The 15104-nt window shown below is 34.3% G+C and overlaps 1 protein-coding gene across 1 annotated transcript in view; it reads right to left on the reverse strand.

Moving 5' to 3' along the window:
• Nucleotides 1-15104, reverse strand: part of LOC123312754 (acylamino-acid-releasing enzyme-like) — a 37460-nt gene that overhangs the window by 1638 nt on the left and 20718 nt on the right. The window contains exons 5-9 of the mRNA XM_044897222.1: nucleotides 7022-7176; nucleotides 6790-6964; nucleotides 2046-2297; nucleotides 1849-1986; nucleotides 1445-1745 (exon numbers count right to left, since the gene is read on the reverse strand). Of these exons, the coding sequence (XP_044753157.1) occupies nucleotides 1445-1745; nucleotides 1849-1986; nucleotides 2046-2297; nucleotides 6790-6964; nucleotides 7022-7176 (1021 nt within the window). The remainder of the gene's footprint in view (nucleotides 1-1444; nucleotides 1746-1848; nucleotides 1987-2045; nucleotides 2298-6789; nucleotides 6965-7021; nucleotides 7177-15104) is intronic.

The raw sequence follows: 15104 nt of genomic DNA on the forward strand, positions 1-15104 counted from the left end.
TTCGATGAATGTCATCGTTGAATAAGTTCCCGAAAATTGATTTCTTTATTTTTCATTTGACTTGTCCTATACATTGCAAATGTCTTAAGGTACCAATGAATACCTAATTATTATTATTATAACAATGTATTGAGATGAGCAGCCACAAATATGCGCCAGTTGTCCTGTTAATTGTTTATTCATGTGAAAGTTTTGTTCAAAGGTGAAGTTCATCTTGACTTGAAGCTTCCTTTAATTCCTTTTACTTTTATTGATGCAAGATGATTTTTGTTGAAGAATTTAACATTCTTGTAATTATCTGTTAATTCCTTCGAGAGATACCCATTCCCCACCACTGCATCATATGCATTTCATCTTCGGGTTAATATTTTTGAAATCTACATCTGATGTAACTTATTCAAACTTTAGCCAAAGAAGATAACCAACATCAACTCTCCTCAAGCTAGTGCATATTATGCATATTATGATATTATACTGATCTCCTGTATTTTCTATGCAAATAACTGGATATGGTATGCCTTCAATCAGTTTGTATAAACTTCAATTATGTTCGTCACATATTTTCCGGAGAGATTCGACATTGTGATAAAATACGTAATAACAGAAACTTTTAAGTAGCACGGGCAACATAGCGTTGATTTAAAACCCAAAAATGTTTTGACAAGCGTCATAACCCCACATTTTCGTACTTTACACAGTGAAATGTGTCAAATTTTCATGGCCATATGGAGTGCTAAAATAAAAGTGAATGGAGTATATAATATCATTTTTGCTTCTTCGTGGAAAAGGACCTGGCGCGTTCGTAATCAACTCATTGCGGTTTTGTACATTTTAAGGTGGTTTTAAGACTTGTATCTTAGTTTGTTGATTCCAGAAAATTAAAAATTACAGTTTAGTATTATTGTAATTAATAATTTGATCTTTGAGATCTTATACCTAATAGGGAATATATATCTAAAAGCTCAAATATCTTTGGAAAGCTTCGAAATATCAGTGATATCATGATCGAAATCACATCAAAATTCGATGGGAAATCCAAAAATGTGATTATTTATTGGGTGTGCCATTTGAAATGTTTACAGCTACCTCCATAGAACTTGAAAATATTCTAGATTTTCCGTCATTCCAATAGCAATAGCACACTTAAAATGAATTTCATGAAAATATCTTTCTTTGTTATCAATATATTGTTCAGTGTGGTCAAGAAAAAGTTTATTCAAAATTCTGACACTCTAAGAGCTTTCAAGTGCCAACCAACCCTTTCTGCGCACGTGATGTGTGAATTAATAAGGAAAATTGACTAATCCTTCAGCTACTTCAAAGAAAACTTATGATATTCAGATGCGATCATGAGAGAATCCATCTTGAAGAATCAATAAAACCCTTATAGCTGCCAATAATTTTCGAAAATGTATGTACTCATAATGCAGTATTTTAAACTCACCAGTCGGGTATATCAGAAAAAATACTCATTGAAGCTACATCAATCACTGGATTTCTAGCTACGACGGCTTTAAACATATCTGGATATTGTCCGCTAAGATGGGTCACCAAAAAACCACCATGGGAACCTCCACATAGAACCATTTTAGAAGGATCCAACCAAGGGTATTTTTTGAGAGCTTCATTGGTAGCCAGAACACAATCTGAAACGTCAGATACTCCAATACGCCCGAGAAGAGACTGAACACTATTATTTCCAGCACCAATAGAACCTCTGTAGTTTATAAGAAGAACTGCAAAACCTATACAGAGAATCAATAAATTTGGTCCTCTTTTTTTATCGAATAAAAATAAAGATGCAATATTGTCGAATGAAGAAAAGAAATATGTTAAAATTAAATTTACCATTAGATAAAGAAAACGAAATATCCAAAGAAAAATTATTGGTGAATGCCGAATGAGGGCCACCATGAGGATAAACAATTAATGGAATACTTTTTTCATCCCCAGAAGACGGTCCAACATATATCGCAGAAAAATTTTCTAGAATCAAAATAAATCAGTTTTCTAATAAAACATCAATAACATCGTTAGGTACTCACTAACTTTATCTTCAACGTTTTGACAGAGTTTTAAGTATTCATATTTATGATTTTTTAAAGTATCCAACTTCTTCCTACACGTTAATTCTATCCAGTCAATGGAATGCTCTTGACCTTTCGGAGGTAGTTTACCTATTACTAACACATCCGTGTGCAAAAAGTTTCGGCTATTTGCGAGAATTGTATCATTGTAAACATCCAGTACAATCAAACTACCGTATTCATTTTTCAGTCTAGTAATTTTTCCACTATCTGAAATCATTGACTGACTGAAAAATGTATCCAATTGGTTAAATATTTCTAATATAAAATAAAAACATACACATATTACATCCAGTTTCATAATCAAATTTAAGGTCACTTTAAGCTTAAAGCTTCCTTTACTGTCATTTTTATTAGGGTTGAAGGAAGCTTTAATATTAAAGAATCTTTAGGTTTGATTATGAAACCGGCCGTTAAATTATACGTTCAAATGTTGTAGGTGAAGTTGAATTTCGTAACGAGTTTTTCGAGACGTAAATTCAACTACACGTTGATTTCACCATAATTAATAATTAACCCTCTAATGCCCAAGTTTTTTTTTTCCTTTTTAAAATTATTTCCGTATAGTTTCAAGTTAGCTTATGTATAATCTACATCTTTCTTTCGCAAATAGTTAACTGTTTTACATTAACACCTCTTCCCACAAAATGAACCTATACTGAAGGCGGACATGGGCAGTTGAACTAAACTGCTCATAGGGAATAATTTTGTATCCACTTATATGCAACCAGTCTCAAGGCGGAGTTGGGTATTAGAGGGTTAAACTCTTTACTATCGCATCAAGACACTTTCACAGCGTACATATATTCAATAAAAAGTAAGCAACGTTGAATAAGAAACCATTTGCAGTAGCCTAGTAGCCACCAATTTTAACTCATTTGCACCAATCTTCATTCCGATGAAGGATGAGGATGTGAAATATTTTTATTCTATTCTTGATGATATTCTCCTTGAAAATGTACCTAGGACTACGAAACCAGATAACTTTTCCTGTTATCGTTCGAAGAAAACAGTCATGTTCATTAAATTAAAGAACAAATATCATATTAAATGAAAGATTTACAACAACCAGAGTGACTTCGTAAAGTTTAAAGAATTGCGAAAACATGCCAAACGCCGCATGAGGTCGGATAACGATAGTTATTCAAAAACTTTAGAGTCACAATTTTTAACAAATTCTAAGCATCTATTCAGTTTCATTTCAACATAAAAAAGACAAGGCAAAATTCCATCAGAAATATTTTTAGGGGACGATTGAGTTTCGTCGGCACCGGAGTTTGCAGAATTATTTGCTTTTTTTTTGAGAGAAACGTCGAAGTACTGTTATGGTTCGAGTTTCTCCAATATAATTCACTTAGTTCGTTCAGTGAATGTGAGATTTTCGTTGAATTATGAAATAAGGATAAGAATTATTTAGGTGTCCTTGATGCTTGGGTTTTGAAAATTTATGATGTTATGGTAACAGAAAAAATGGATAGTCAGTCATAATTATTTTTTAGAAAAGTCACTTCTTAAATTGTTTTTAGTTTTATAAGTTGCGATTCTGTTGATAGAAATAACAACATAAAATATAAATAAAATTTGAATTCAACGGATCGTGAAAAATTAAATCCCCAAAATTAAAATATTTATTCCTGAAATTGAAGATTTAAGGAATGAACATTTTAAATTTTCAAAACTGAATTCTACACACACAAAATGTTCATCCACTAAAAGCCTAAACCCAGGTTTCATAAATCTTGATCAGGGAATCCACGCTTGATTGACGAATAGACGTCAAGTGGTTTTCAATCGATAATTCAGTCATGATCTTTCAGAATATCATTCTCGCATCAGATTATGATGTTTATACGTCCATTCAATTATTCTCAATTGCTACTTCTTCAATATATTCAGATATCAAAAGGTTTCAGTGATTTTGTTTTAGGAATCGAGTGACTGTCAAATCGTTGATCGGATAATCAAAGTTTCATGAAACCCGCTGTAAGTCTTCTTTCGTGAACCTTATATGTTTTCTCCATTTCGTTCTCTCAATCTTCTTTATAAATTATTTCTCTCCAATCCGATTCATATTTCTACCGACTTTTTGGATAATATTTCCCCATTTTCTGCTCCTTGTGTTGTCCGAATTTCATTCATATGTTACTTCATCTATTATGTTTCCATTTGTTTTTTTCCCTAAATTGATGTAGAATTTTCTTTGTGCATGACTCTTTCTGGTGTTTCATTTTGTGTTTCATCATTCTCCTTTAATTCATTTATGTCATCATCCAGTTGTTTCTGTACCTCTTTTTGAATATAATGTTCTGTAAAATCTAATTCCTCCTGACAGCAACATTCCAGTTTTCCTGTCTATTTTATCCTCTGTTTGTTGGACTCGTGTGTCGTGTGTAAATTGAAACTAATCTAAGGATATTAACCCTTGCTACCAAGCAACGGTAATTCGAATGCACTGTCAAATTCTGTGAATTGTCGTTGCTAAGTAACGAAAATTAATATCATTAGATTAGTTTTAATTTACTTCGACAGGTGAGGGGTAATACCTCAAAGTAGCGAGTTCGACTCCCAACCAAGTTTCATTGAAAAAAATTTTGTTGATAAACTCATATTATCATCTGGAATGTTTCGACAGCTCAATTCAAATATTTCGGACCTCACAGCCCAACCAGTTTTTTTTTAAATTATGTTAGAGGTTCCTGGGAGATGTTTGGACGGCTGCAGTAAAGAAACGGTTTGATATTTTTCGAGTCAGTTTTCATATTCGTGTTAGATATATAAGGAAAAAGTACAATCGGTTAACATTTCAACAATTTCGGATGAAATTTTTTTTCGCTGTAGACATGCTAAAAAAAAGTTTATGAAAATGAATTCAATTTGGCAACCGAAAAAAACATTGCAGGATTTCCCCCATTTTGTAATTTTTTTTCGGAGTTCTTCACCTTTTTTGAATTGAGCACTCAGAAATACTGCGATGTGACCAGAAATCGTTACTGCAAGGTCTATAAATAACTGACCACAATAAAGAGGTCAATAAGTCAAAAGGCAAAAATGATTCTCCCGGTATCACCTACTGACCATATATGTTTGTCCAGTTTATGATCGAACACCCTGTATAACCTGTAGGTATGTGATATTAACATAATTAAAAATTCTGAAAAGTAAACCATGAGAATAACTTGATGAAATATATAATTACATTATAAGGGAAAAAAACACCTCTCATAAACAGGCCATTATCAAAATTATTATGCTCGTACATAATCTGTCGAAATCGGATTATTATATAGATCCTTTCGTTTGCATAAAAAGGTAGCACTTTCCTACACTCGATTTTAGTATTCGTTTGCTGATTGAATTCACACCAGTGTAGAAGAGGTGTAATTTATCTACATCCCCTTTTGATTATGTGTAGATAAACTGCACTTCCTCTACACTGGTGTAAATCAAATCGAGTGTAGAAAAGTGCTACACTTTTTATGCAAACGAAAGGACCGTATTATTCAATTCAATGATCATCTCCCTGTTCTCAGCATCCAACCAAGATTTCAATTGCTTTTTAAATGTTCTTAGATTTTTCAAGTTCTTGAGTTGATTGAAAATGGTGTTATAAATTTTTGTTGCTAGGAAAGTGTGACTTCTTTTTTCAATGACTCGATTATACAACGCCATCTTATAGGATGCGAATAAATGATATGAATTTTTTCATGAAATTTGTCGTATGTTTTTGTGGAAAGATCAAGACAATACCTGAACTCAGTTAATAATATTAGGAAATAAAGTACCAACGTATTAATATCAATTACATATAACCGTCACGACAAACTAACCGTAGTGACCGCTAGTGGCCTTACTCCAGAGAAAGGAAATAATTTCCTGCATTACCAATTATTTCATCAAGTTTTCAAAGTTTTACTCTATTTTATAATCATATGAACGGTGTGAGTAATAAAATGGGGATTTTTTCAAACAAGGTGTCGCAGGATTAATAGAAATAAATTTAGATATAGTTTCAGAGCCTCAAAATAAGAGGAAGAGTTCTCATGTCTGGAAACGCTTCATTGAAGAGTTACATTGTTCCAAAAATGAAGGCTCAATTATGGATTTATTCAATTTAGGATCAAGATGAACAAATGGAATTTTTCGATTAGAGATGCGCCTGAAAATAATTTTCTCACTGAACAGCTAAAGAGGGGTGAAATCGACAACTCTTTTTGATTTTCCACCATAACTTTTCACAGGCTTCGGATATCACTAAAAATTATGCATTTAAAGGCAATTTCATTTGAAAACTTTATTGTTTCCTGAGTTTTTATCGCAAAAATTATAGTTTTTTCGTGGAAACTTAAATATGTCTTTTACACTATTTTTGAACAACCAACTAAAAACCACCATGATCTCCTTTCCTATAATATATTCAGAAGAGACCAAATAACTAATTTATTCTTTTGCAGATACAAATAAGTGGCAATAAAGTTTCCAAAAAAAAGTCATTTCAATACATACTTCTTCATGAGCCTGAATGAAAAATTAAGGAAGCGACGTGACCCTTCAACAGAGGAACTTTTCATCTTATTTTGAGATGCTAAACCTATATCAGAGTTTATTGCTATTAATCCTGAGACACCCTGTATATTAAGATCATTCGAGCGCCTGAAAAAGTCGGTGATAACTGATAAGAACATATAAATAAGCAGATACTAACCTAAATCTATAACAAAAGATTCAATAGTATTCTCCTGATTAGTCGACAAAATTAATCTGTTTTCACTTCCCCAGCACCTCTTACTAAGAATGATGTAATACAATCCAAAAAACTTTTCATCATTTTCAATATCCATCTCCTCCTCCACGATGGGAACAATAATTTTTCGTGCATTCTGGAATAGTTTTCTTGAAGGTGTTATCCTCTTGAGTAAGATGTATGGATTACTTACTGAATCAGCTGAATTTGTACATTCTAGATTTCTCTGTATCAACTCCACACCAGCCATATGAGGACCTTTAGCTTCTCTAGCAAAGTAAATGATTGATTTACCATCTGGAGTGAATATTGGATTTCGTAATGCTTCATTATCCGAGGAGATAATCTCTGTAGAAAAAATTAGGGTTTAAACAGTAGTTGGTTGATCTTTTTTATTTTATACTAGATATTACTACGAAAGTTCACACTACGATTGATCTGCTCCAAAACAGTCAGATTAACGGAAAATAAAAGAAGCAGGATTCTTCAAAACTTGAATGAAGACTACTTTTTTTTACTCGCGCTTGCTCAATTACGTATTTTTTACAATTTCCCATCAAAAGATCGCTAGTTTCGGAAAATAAAAATGGACCCAGTAAATGAAGTGTATGGTGAGAGAAATATAGTGCGGTATAGACGTGTTATTTACGATCCGTAACCAATCGATCTTTTGAGGTGATTAACAGTCGAAATGAAAGTTATAGATTGAAAACATTTTTCAAATATAGAAATTATTTTCTGGGGTGATTACAAGGACATCCAACATTGCCACATTAATGTATTTCCTAGTAATAAAGTTCGGATCCATTGCTAGATGACCTAAGACGGCCACGTCCCTCGCTTCGTCTCTTTCACGCACCCTATTTTTGTTTCCGACTGAACCAGTAGTGTCAAATTTGGCAACCACTTGCACTACGTAAGCAGCGGATACATTTTTTCCAGGACATCGTTCGTTAAATAAAGTCGCTGTTGTTCGCGCAGAGTTGTCGAAAATAATTTTATCATTTCCACCCTTTCTTCAACGGAATACGCCATTGTAATTTAATTCTACTACAAATAATTCACAATCGCTTTGACACACTTGTAACGTTCTTTAAAATTCCCGGGCTGAAGTTACGAGGATGAAAAAAGTGGAAAAGTTGTTCATCTCGAATCGAACGATTTTTCACATTCAAAGTCGAGAAATCGAGGTGTTGAGTTTTCGTTGGACCACCCATATGTGAAATATATAAACAGACTGCAAAGAGTACAGAATCAGTTATTGAGATAAATCGTGTACACAACAAACGCATCAATCATCAATACTGTCTACTCGAGTATTCAAAACCAATATAAGATTTTGAAATTGGCCGAAAAATTTGTTCAAAAGCCATCACATTACAGTAAACACCAAAATAAGAATTCTGTCTTCTGTGGTTCCATCGGAGAATTTGGTGGATATCGTGGATGGAGCATGTAACCAACGATGAAGTTCTTGGAAGGTTGGGTGAAGACACAGAAGTGGCGTAATTTCGGCATATATCACTATGAAAATTTTAGCAGTAGATAAAGAATTGAATCGCCTATATAACCCCGCCGCTATTATTATCGGAATATATTGGAAAAAAGTCGAAAAAAGATTGTGAAGACAAGCAAAAGGAAAAGTCTTCAAAAGCACTTCTGTTTGTGGAACCATTTATTTAATCATCCGGTGACATGTTTCGGCTCATCGCCATTATCAAACCAAGGGACTCTGAAATACCGATTGAGGTTTTAGTTGGAAAATTGCCAACAAAGTTTGCTAACAAAGAAATAAACAAAATAAATAACCTACAATGCAAAACTTACGATTTTAGGTTCCAAAGTCATACGGTAAAAACATATCAATCAAAAGGTAAAAGCCAAAAAGTACACATAAAATCGGATCTAGATCAAGTGAGCATATAAAATGAAAGATATGACAGATAAACAAAACACAAACGGAAGACGAAAAACTACATTCGCGCAGACAGGTTCCTGCTCTTCTTCTCTTAAGCGAGAACAGTGGCGTCGGCAGAGAGAATCAATATAAGAGTTTATAAGTGTCTTTTATGTTGTTCGTCAACATCGAATTTAACGCTTTGTATTCTGTACTCTTGAGGTGTTTGTAAATTTCCACTTCTTCTAGAATTTCTTGTCTGTGGTTAAATTCGCAGTGATGAATTAGATGGGTGTTCTCCTCTAAATCAAACTTGTGTTTTTCTTCTCTTAAATGACAACCAAAAATTGATTTGTCATTATTTGGGTTATTTGCACTAGCCAAATGTTCTTTGGTCCTTGTTCTAATGGATCTGCCGCTTCTCCCCACATAAACGACATTACAACCTGGTTCACCACATTCCAATCTATAAACGCCCGGCTTGTCCAACATGTCGATTGGGCTCTTGTTCCTGATGAGGGATTGGTGTAGGATATTCTGGGATTTGAAAGCCACTCTAGTGTCCTCTACCTGCTTTATTTTCCAATTAAAACCTCAATCGGTATTTCAGAGTCCCTTGGTTTGATAATGGCGATGAGCCGAAACATGTCACCGGATGATTAAATAAATGGTTCCACAAACAGAAGTGCTTTTAAAGACTTTTCCTTTTGCTTCATACCTAGCGCTTCATTATGGGATTTTATGAGTTTATGTTTACGGCGAGTCTGTCCTTACTTTCCCGAACATATGGTAGATTAGTATCGAAGTCACAAAGGTTCAGGGGCCACATTCAATTCTGCAGGGTTTGTCTGGAGAGAGACTTAACACCAGCATGGTTGAGGGTGAAGTTCAGGAGAGATGATGCGTTTGCGCAACACCAGGTCCACCTGTTGAAGAGGAAACTTCTTAAGTGGGAGATTAGAAAATGGTACCGCCGCCTTTATGCAAATAATAGAAAAATCAGAGAAGTTATGGAAATATTGAGAGATAGGCTACCGGAAAGGGATCTCAACAGTTTGATAGATTTCAACAGAAGAAAACTTCAAAATCTTCAACTGAAAAGTGGGAAAATCCAACAACGAAAAATTGATAAACTGTCGAGCCGATGTGTGATTCAGAACTCAGTCACGCATCTTAATAATGGAACCAAATTTAGGGAACCAATACTCAATTTGTCAGGCACAATTTTCAATGAATCAGAAATCAAACTGTTGAGCCTGGGTTTAAAATTCTCTTTTCCAACGTATAACAAGTCAAAGATTACCGAAAATTTGGTCGTTGCATTAGAAACTTTCCTGAGATCAAACAGATTGATTAATCCTCAATTAATACGTAGTCACATTATTTCTATACTTGACAAATTCAGGAAAACTAAAATCAAGACGCCTAAATACATAAGTGTCCTAAAACGGAATCTCCTTACTATTCGTCAGAAGATCAAAGACAATAACTTGTTTTTCTCCAAAGCAGACAAGGGTGATTGTCTAGTAATTCTTAAGAAAGCCGTGTACATCAGTAAAGTACATGATTTTCTGTCCAACAATGGCTTCAACAAGGAAACTATGACAACGATCAACAAATATAACATAAAGTTCAAGAATAAACTCAAATCCCTTGGTCCTGTCTTGTGTGACAACTGGAAATCACTGATGCCTATGTCCTTCATTACCCCTAGACTATATGGCCTTCCAAAGGTCCACAAGGACGGCATCCCCATTAGACCGGTGGTATCGTTCTGTGGCAGCTTAGCCTATAGATTATCTAAATACCTCAACAAACTTTTAGTGTCCACAATTAACTTCAAATCAGAGTTCAGTGTTGATAATTCCTTGGATCTGATAAGAAGAATAAAAGACTTACAAATCCCAGAAAACACCATGCTTGCTTCTTTTGATGTGAGCAATCTGTTCACCTCTGTACCAGTCCCGCAAACCTTAAAAATTTTCAAGAACAGACTGATAGATTCTCCACTTTCTGATGACTTGACTGAGTGTGCGTACCAGCTCACAGAATTATGCCTTCAACAAAACTTCTTCAATTTTGAGGGTGAAATCTTTTCTCAACAGAAAGGACTTAGTATGGGAAACTGCCTTTCCCCTCTTTTCGCCGAACTTTTCATGTCCTACTTCGAGAAAATGCTAATTTTTATAGTGAACAATCCTTTCAAAGATAAAATCCTTTTTTTGGGTTAGATATGTGGATGACATCCTTATAGCATGGATTGGTAGCGAAGAGGAACTGAGAGAGTTCCACAATTGGTTGAACGGACTCCATTTGAACATAAACTTCACGCTGGAGCTGGAATCGGATCGTGAAATAAACTTCCTGGACCTCACAATCAGGAGACAACAAAACAAGTTGACGTTCAGTATATATAGAAAACCCACGCAAACTTCCACCAAAATTAGTAAAACATCACGGAAGAAAAACAACACGGAAGGAAATCGGAAACTAAAATAGATAAATTGATAACTGAAAATATGGAAAACATCCAAGGTGACTTTGAAATAGCTGAAGCATTCAATAAGTATTACAGTGAATTAGGAGAAAAATATGCTAATAAAATAAAAACTCCCAATGATTTTGTCGACAGATTTAGGACTGTGGAGAGTTCCTTCTATTTAACCCCAGTAGAACCGCAGGAGATAATCAAGATTATATCGGGCTTAAAATCAAAAAAATCCGCTGGCTTCGATGGGATCAGGGCCGAAACATTAAAAGAAATAAAGGAAGAAATAACGGAACCCATAGCCTACTTGACTAACACCTGTTTTCAAAATGGATCTTTTCCTGATATTCTGAAACTGGGAATTGTAAAACCAATATACAAAAATGGTGATAAGACGCAAATGACAAATTATAGGCCAATAACTCTAATTTCCAACATAGGAAAAATCATTGAAAAGTTATTAAAAACCCGAATAATGAGCTATTTAGACAAGTATAGCATATTATCAAAAAGGCAATTTGGATTCCGTCAGGGTATCTCAACTGAGGACGCCATAAGAGAATTAACAACTAAGATATATAGCCATTTGGATAAAAGCAGGCCAACTTTAGCTGTGTTCATCGATTTGGCGAAAGCATTTGACACAGTCAGTCATGAGAAGTTGATGGAAAAATTATACAACTATGGGTTTCGGGGATCGATTTATGAACTGATCAAAAGCTACCTTTCCAATAGAAAGCAAATGGTTGAAATAAATGACAAGCTTAGTAAAAGAAGGCTAATTACTTTCGGGATTCCACAGGGCACCGTTCTTGGTCCGCTTCTCTTCCTTACATACATGAATGGGCTGTTGGAGATGAAAGTTGATGGTGATATTCTGAGCTTTGCAGACGATACCGTAGTTCTGTACGAAAGTACAACATGGTCAGACTTGAAGAGGGTGGTGATTCGCGACTTTGGTCAGATAGTAAAATGGTTACAACTGAATAAACTTACTCTCAATCAAGCCAAGACAAAATACATACCGTTCAAATCGAGTAAAGCTGTGGCAGAAGATATTGGTGACATACACTTGGACGATGAGTTAGCGATTCCGAAAACATCCTCTGTGAAGTACCTTGGCGTAATGATCGATGAACATTTAAAATGGGATGCTCATATGATATATTTGACAAAAAAGTTGAGGGGAATTTTATATAAATTCAGATTTGTGAGGAAAACAATTGACAGCTTGAAACATCTTAACATCCTATACAATGCTCTGGTACAGTCACAGTTGTCATATGGAATAATTGGTTGGGGTGGTGTACTAGACTGCCATAAAAAGAGATTGGATGTCATTCAAAAATATTTCTTGAAAGTGATCCATAACAAGAAGATATCCTTCCCCACCAAAGCACTTTATGAGTTGGCCAGAGTACCCGATGTCAGGCAACTCTTTGCACACAGGATCATTTTGAATGTTTTTGAGGGAAAAATACCTGTCAGAAAAAAGCAGCATCAACACCAAACAAGAGCAATGGCACGTGCTTTTGAACGTCCAAGATCCATTAAGAGAATAGGCCAGAGATGCTGCAGTTACATTGCCCCCAGAATATTTGATTTAGTGCCCCAAGAATTAGAGAATAAAAAGCATAAAATTTCCTTCAAAAAAACACTACAAGAATGGATAATTAATTATGAAAAAACAAAGGTGCACAGGATAATAAATAACAGTTAAAAGAATGTGTATCTAATTACAAAATGCTCGGATTTGACAAAAAAAAAAAACCAATGTGACTTAATATGGAACCACAGAAGACAGAATTCTTATTTTGGTGTTTACTGTAATGTGATGGCTTTTGAACAAATTTTTCGGCCAATTTCAAAATCTTATATTGGTTTTGAATACTCGAGTAGACAGTATTGATGATTGATGCGTTTGTTGTGTACACGATTTATCTCAATAACTGATTCTGTACTCTTTGCAGTCTGTTTATATATTTCACATATGGGTGGTCCCTTGGTTTGATAATGGCGATGAGCCGAAACATGTCACCGGATGATTAAATAAATGGTTCCACAAACAGAAGTGCTTTTAAAGACTTTTCCTTTTGCTTCATACCTAGCGCTTCATTATGGGATTTTATGAGTTTGTGAAGACAAGTTTTATAGACACTAAAGTTCAACGTTTTTCTCATAATAGTAAAAAAGAGGCGAGGTGGCATCAAGGTGTCCTTTAACTTCAATTAAAAAACATGAAAAATTAAAAGCGTAAATTAAGAACTAGTGGATGCCGTTTCTGAATGAAGATTCTTAAGATATTACTTCCCCTTAATCCTTATACATTAATTGGTGTAGTAGTTATGTAAATAAATTAAACATTAAGAAAGAAGACACATTAAATGTGCATATCCATTTCGCTATCACCATATATTCTTGATTATTATGAACACTGACATTCAAACCACGTTCTTAATTCACTCGTGAAAGCTAGAGGATTTCGTAAAGAATTAATATGACAACAGCAAATAACACTTATTTTTTGTTATTGTACTTATTATCATAGATCATAGGCACTCATGTTTTTATTAAATCCTGGATTCACTAAAATGACCTAATCGTTACTCTCTCTTTCTCGTATTAGCGACAACAGCAGACGACAAGAGGAGTTTACGGTAGAAAAGTAATTGCCTTCAATTAATCGACTTTTCGATCGGAAATCGGAAAGATTGATTCAAATGGAAGATTTCTTACTTCAAAAATTGTTTTCATCAAATTACATACTTGAAAACAAATACAAAGTTCAAAAACATGCGCCAATTTGCTTTTCGTGGAAGACATAGTTATCTGACTAATGAGGCTGAATATATTCAACTCCTACGAAGAGGTTGCAACATATTACACATTTAAATAGGAAAAATGTGGCAGGAGTATTGAGACAGAAGTTCTTAACTGGGATGTACACCCAGTAAAGCACCCTATGGCAATCATCTAATCGACAGGAAATACAATAATATATGTACAGGGTGGGCAAAATTCGTTGTCTACTGAAGGGATCTCGAGAACTATAGCAGCTAGAAGAAAACGGAAGACATATTCTCGAGCTCTTTTTTCCTTACTATTCCAAATATGAAAACAGATCCAGCCCAGCGGTCATAGATTTTGGGTTATGAACAAAAATTGAGAAATTGTCATTTTCAATGAAGCTGAATAACTCGCTTATATGAACTCGTATTCGAAATCCGTTGTTACATTCTACAGGCACTTTTTTATGAGGAATTCGAATATGACATCTATAAATTTTTCGATCCAGTCATTTTCGAGATACGACAGGGATTTCTGATTTTTCAAATGTAAACTATATTTGAAAACTCTTTCATCTTACTGCAATTTTTTTGCTGATTTCAAAAATGTATCATATGTCGCTATTCACATGAATATAGCATAAGAAAAAATTCAATACTTTTTCCTGCTTTTCGATTCACTGTTGAATTTTCAGTAGGCTGGCGTAACCATAGCGACCGTTGAAAATGAATTATATTTTGTGAACCTGAGCCTCTATGATTGGAATCACGCTGAATGTTGCTGAATAAATATTTCGATGATTAATTTGCCATCGTTTGTTCTCGGGATGTTTGGCATGCTTATCTTACGATGGTTCACAATTAGAACACTACCGTTGACAGAAGTACCTATTTTTCATCATCTTACTTCTGTAAAAATTATAATTATAGATAGCTAACGTATTTTATTACTGACTCTCAAAGTTTCTTTCATAAATAGAAAAACGATAATTGAATAAATTTTTTTTCTTCAATAATCGGACGAAATACTTTTACTCTCTTTTAAAGGATATCGATCTCGATATTGATATATAAAAGAAATAATTATTCGTCAGTCGGTGATTCC

Source organism: Coccinella septempunctata, chromosome 5, assembly GCF_907165205.1.
Source record: "Coccinella septempunctata chromosome 5, icCocSept1.1, whole genome shotgun sequence".
Taxonomy (NCBI): domain Eukaryota; kingdom Metazoa; phylum Arthropoda; class Insecta; order Coleoptera; family Coccinellidae; genus Coccinella; species Coccinella septempunctata.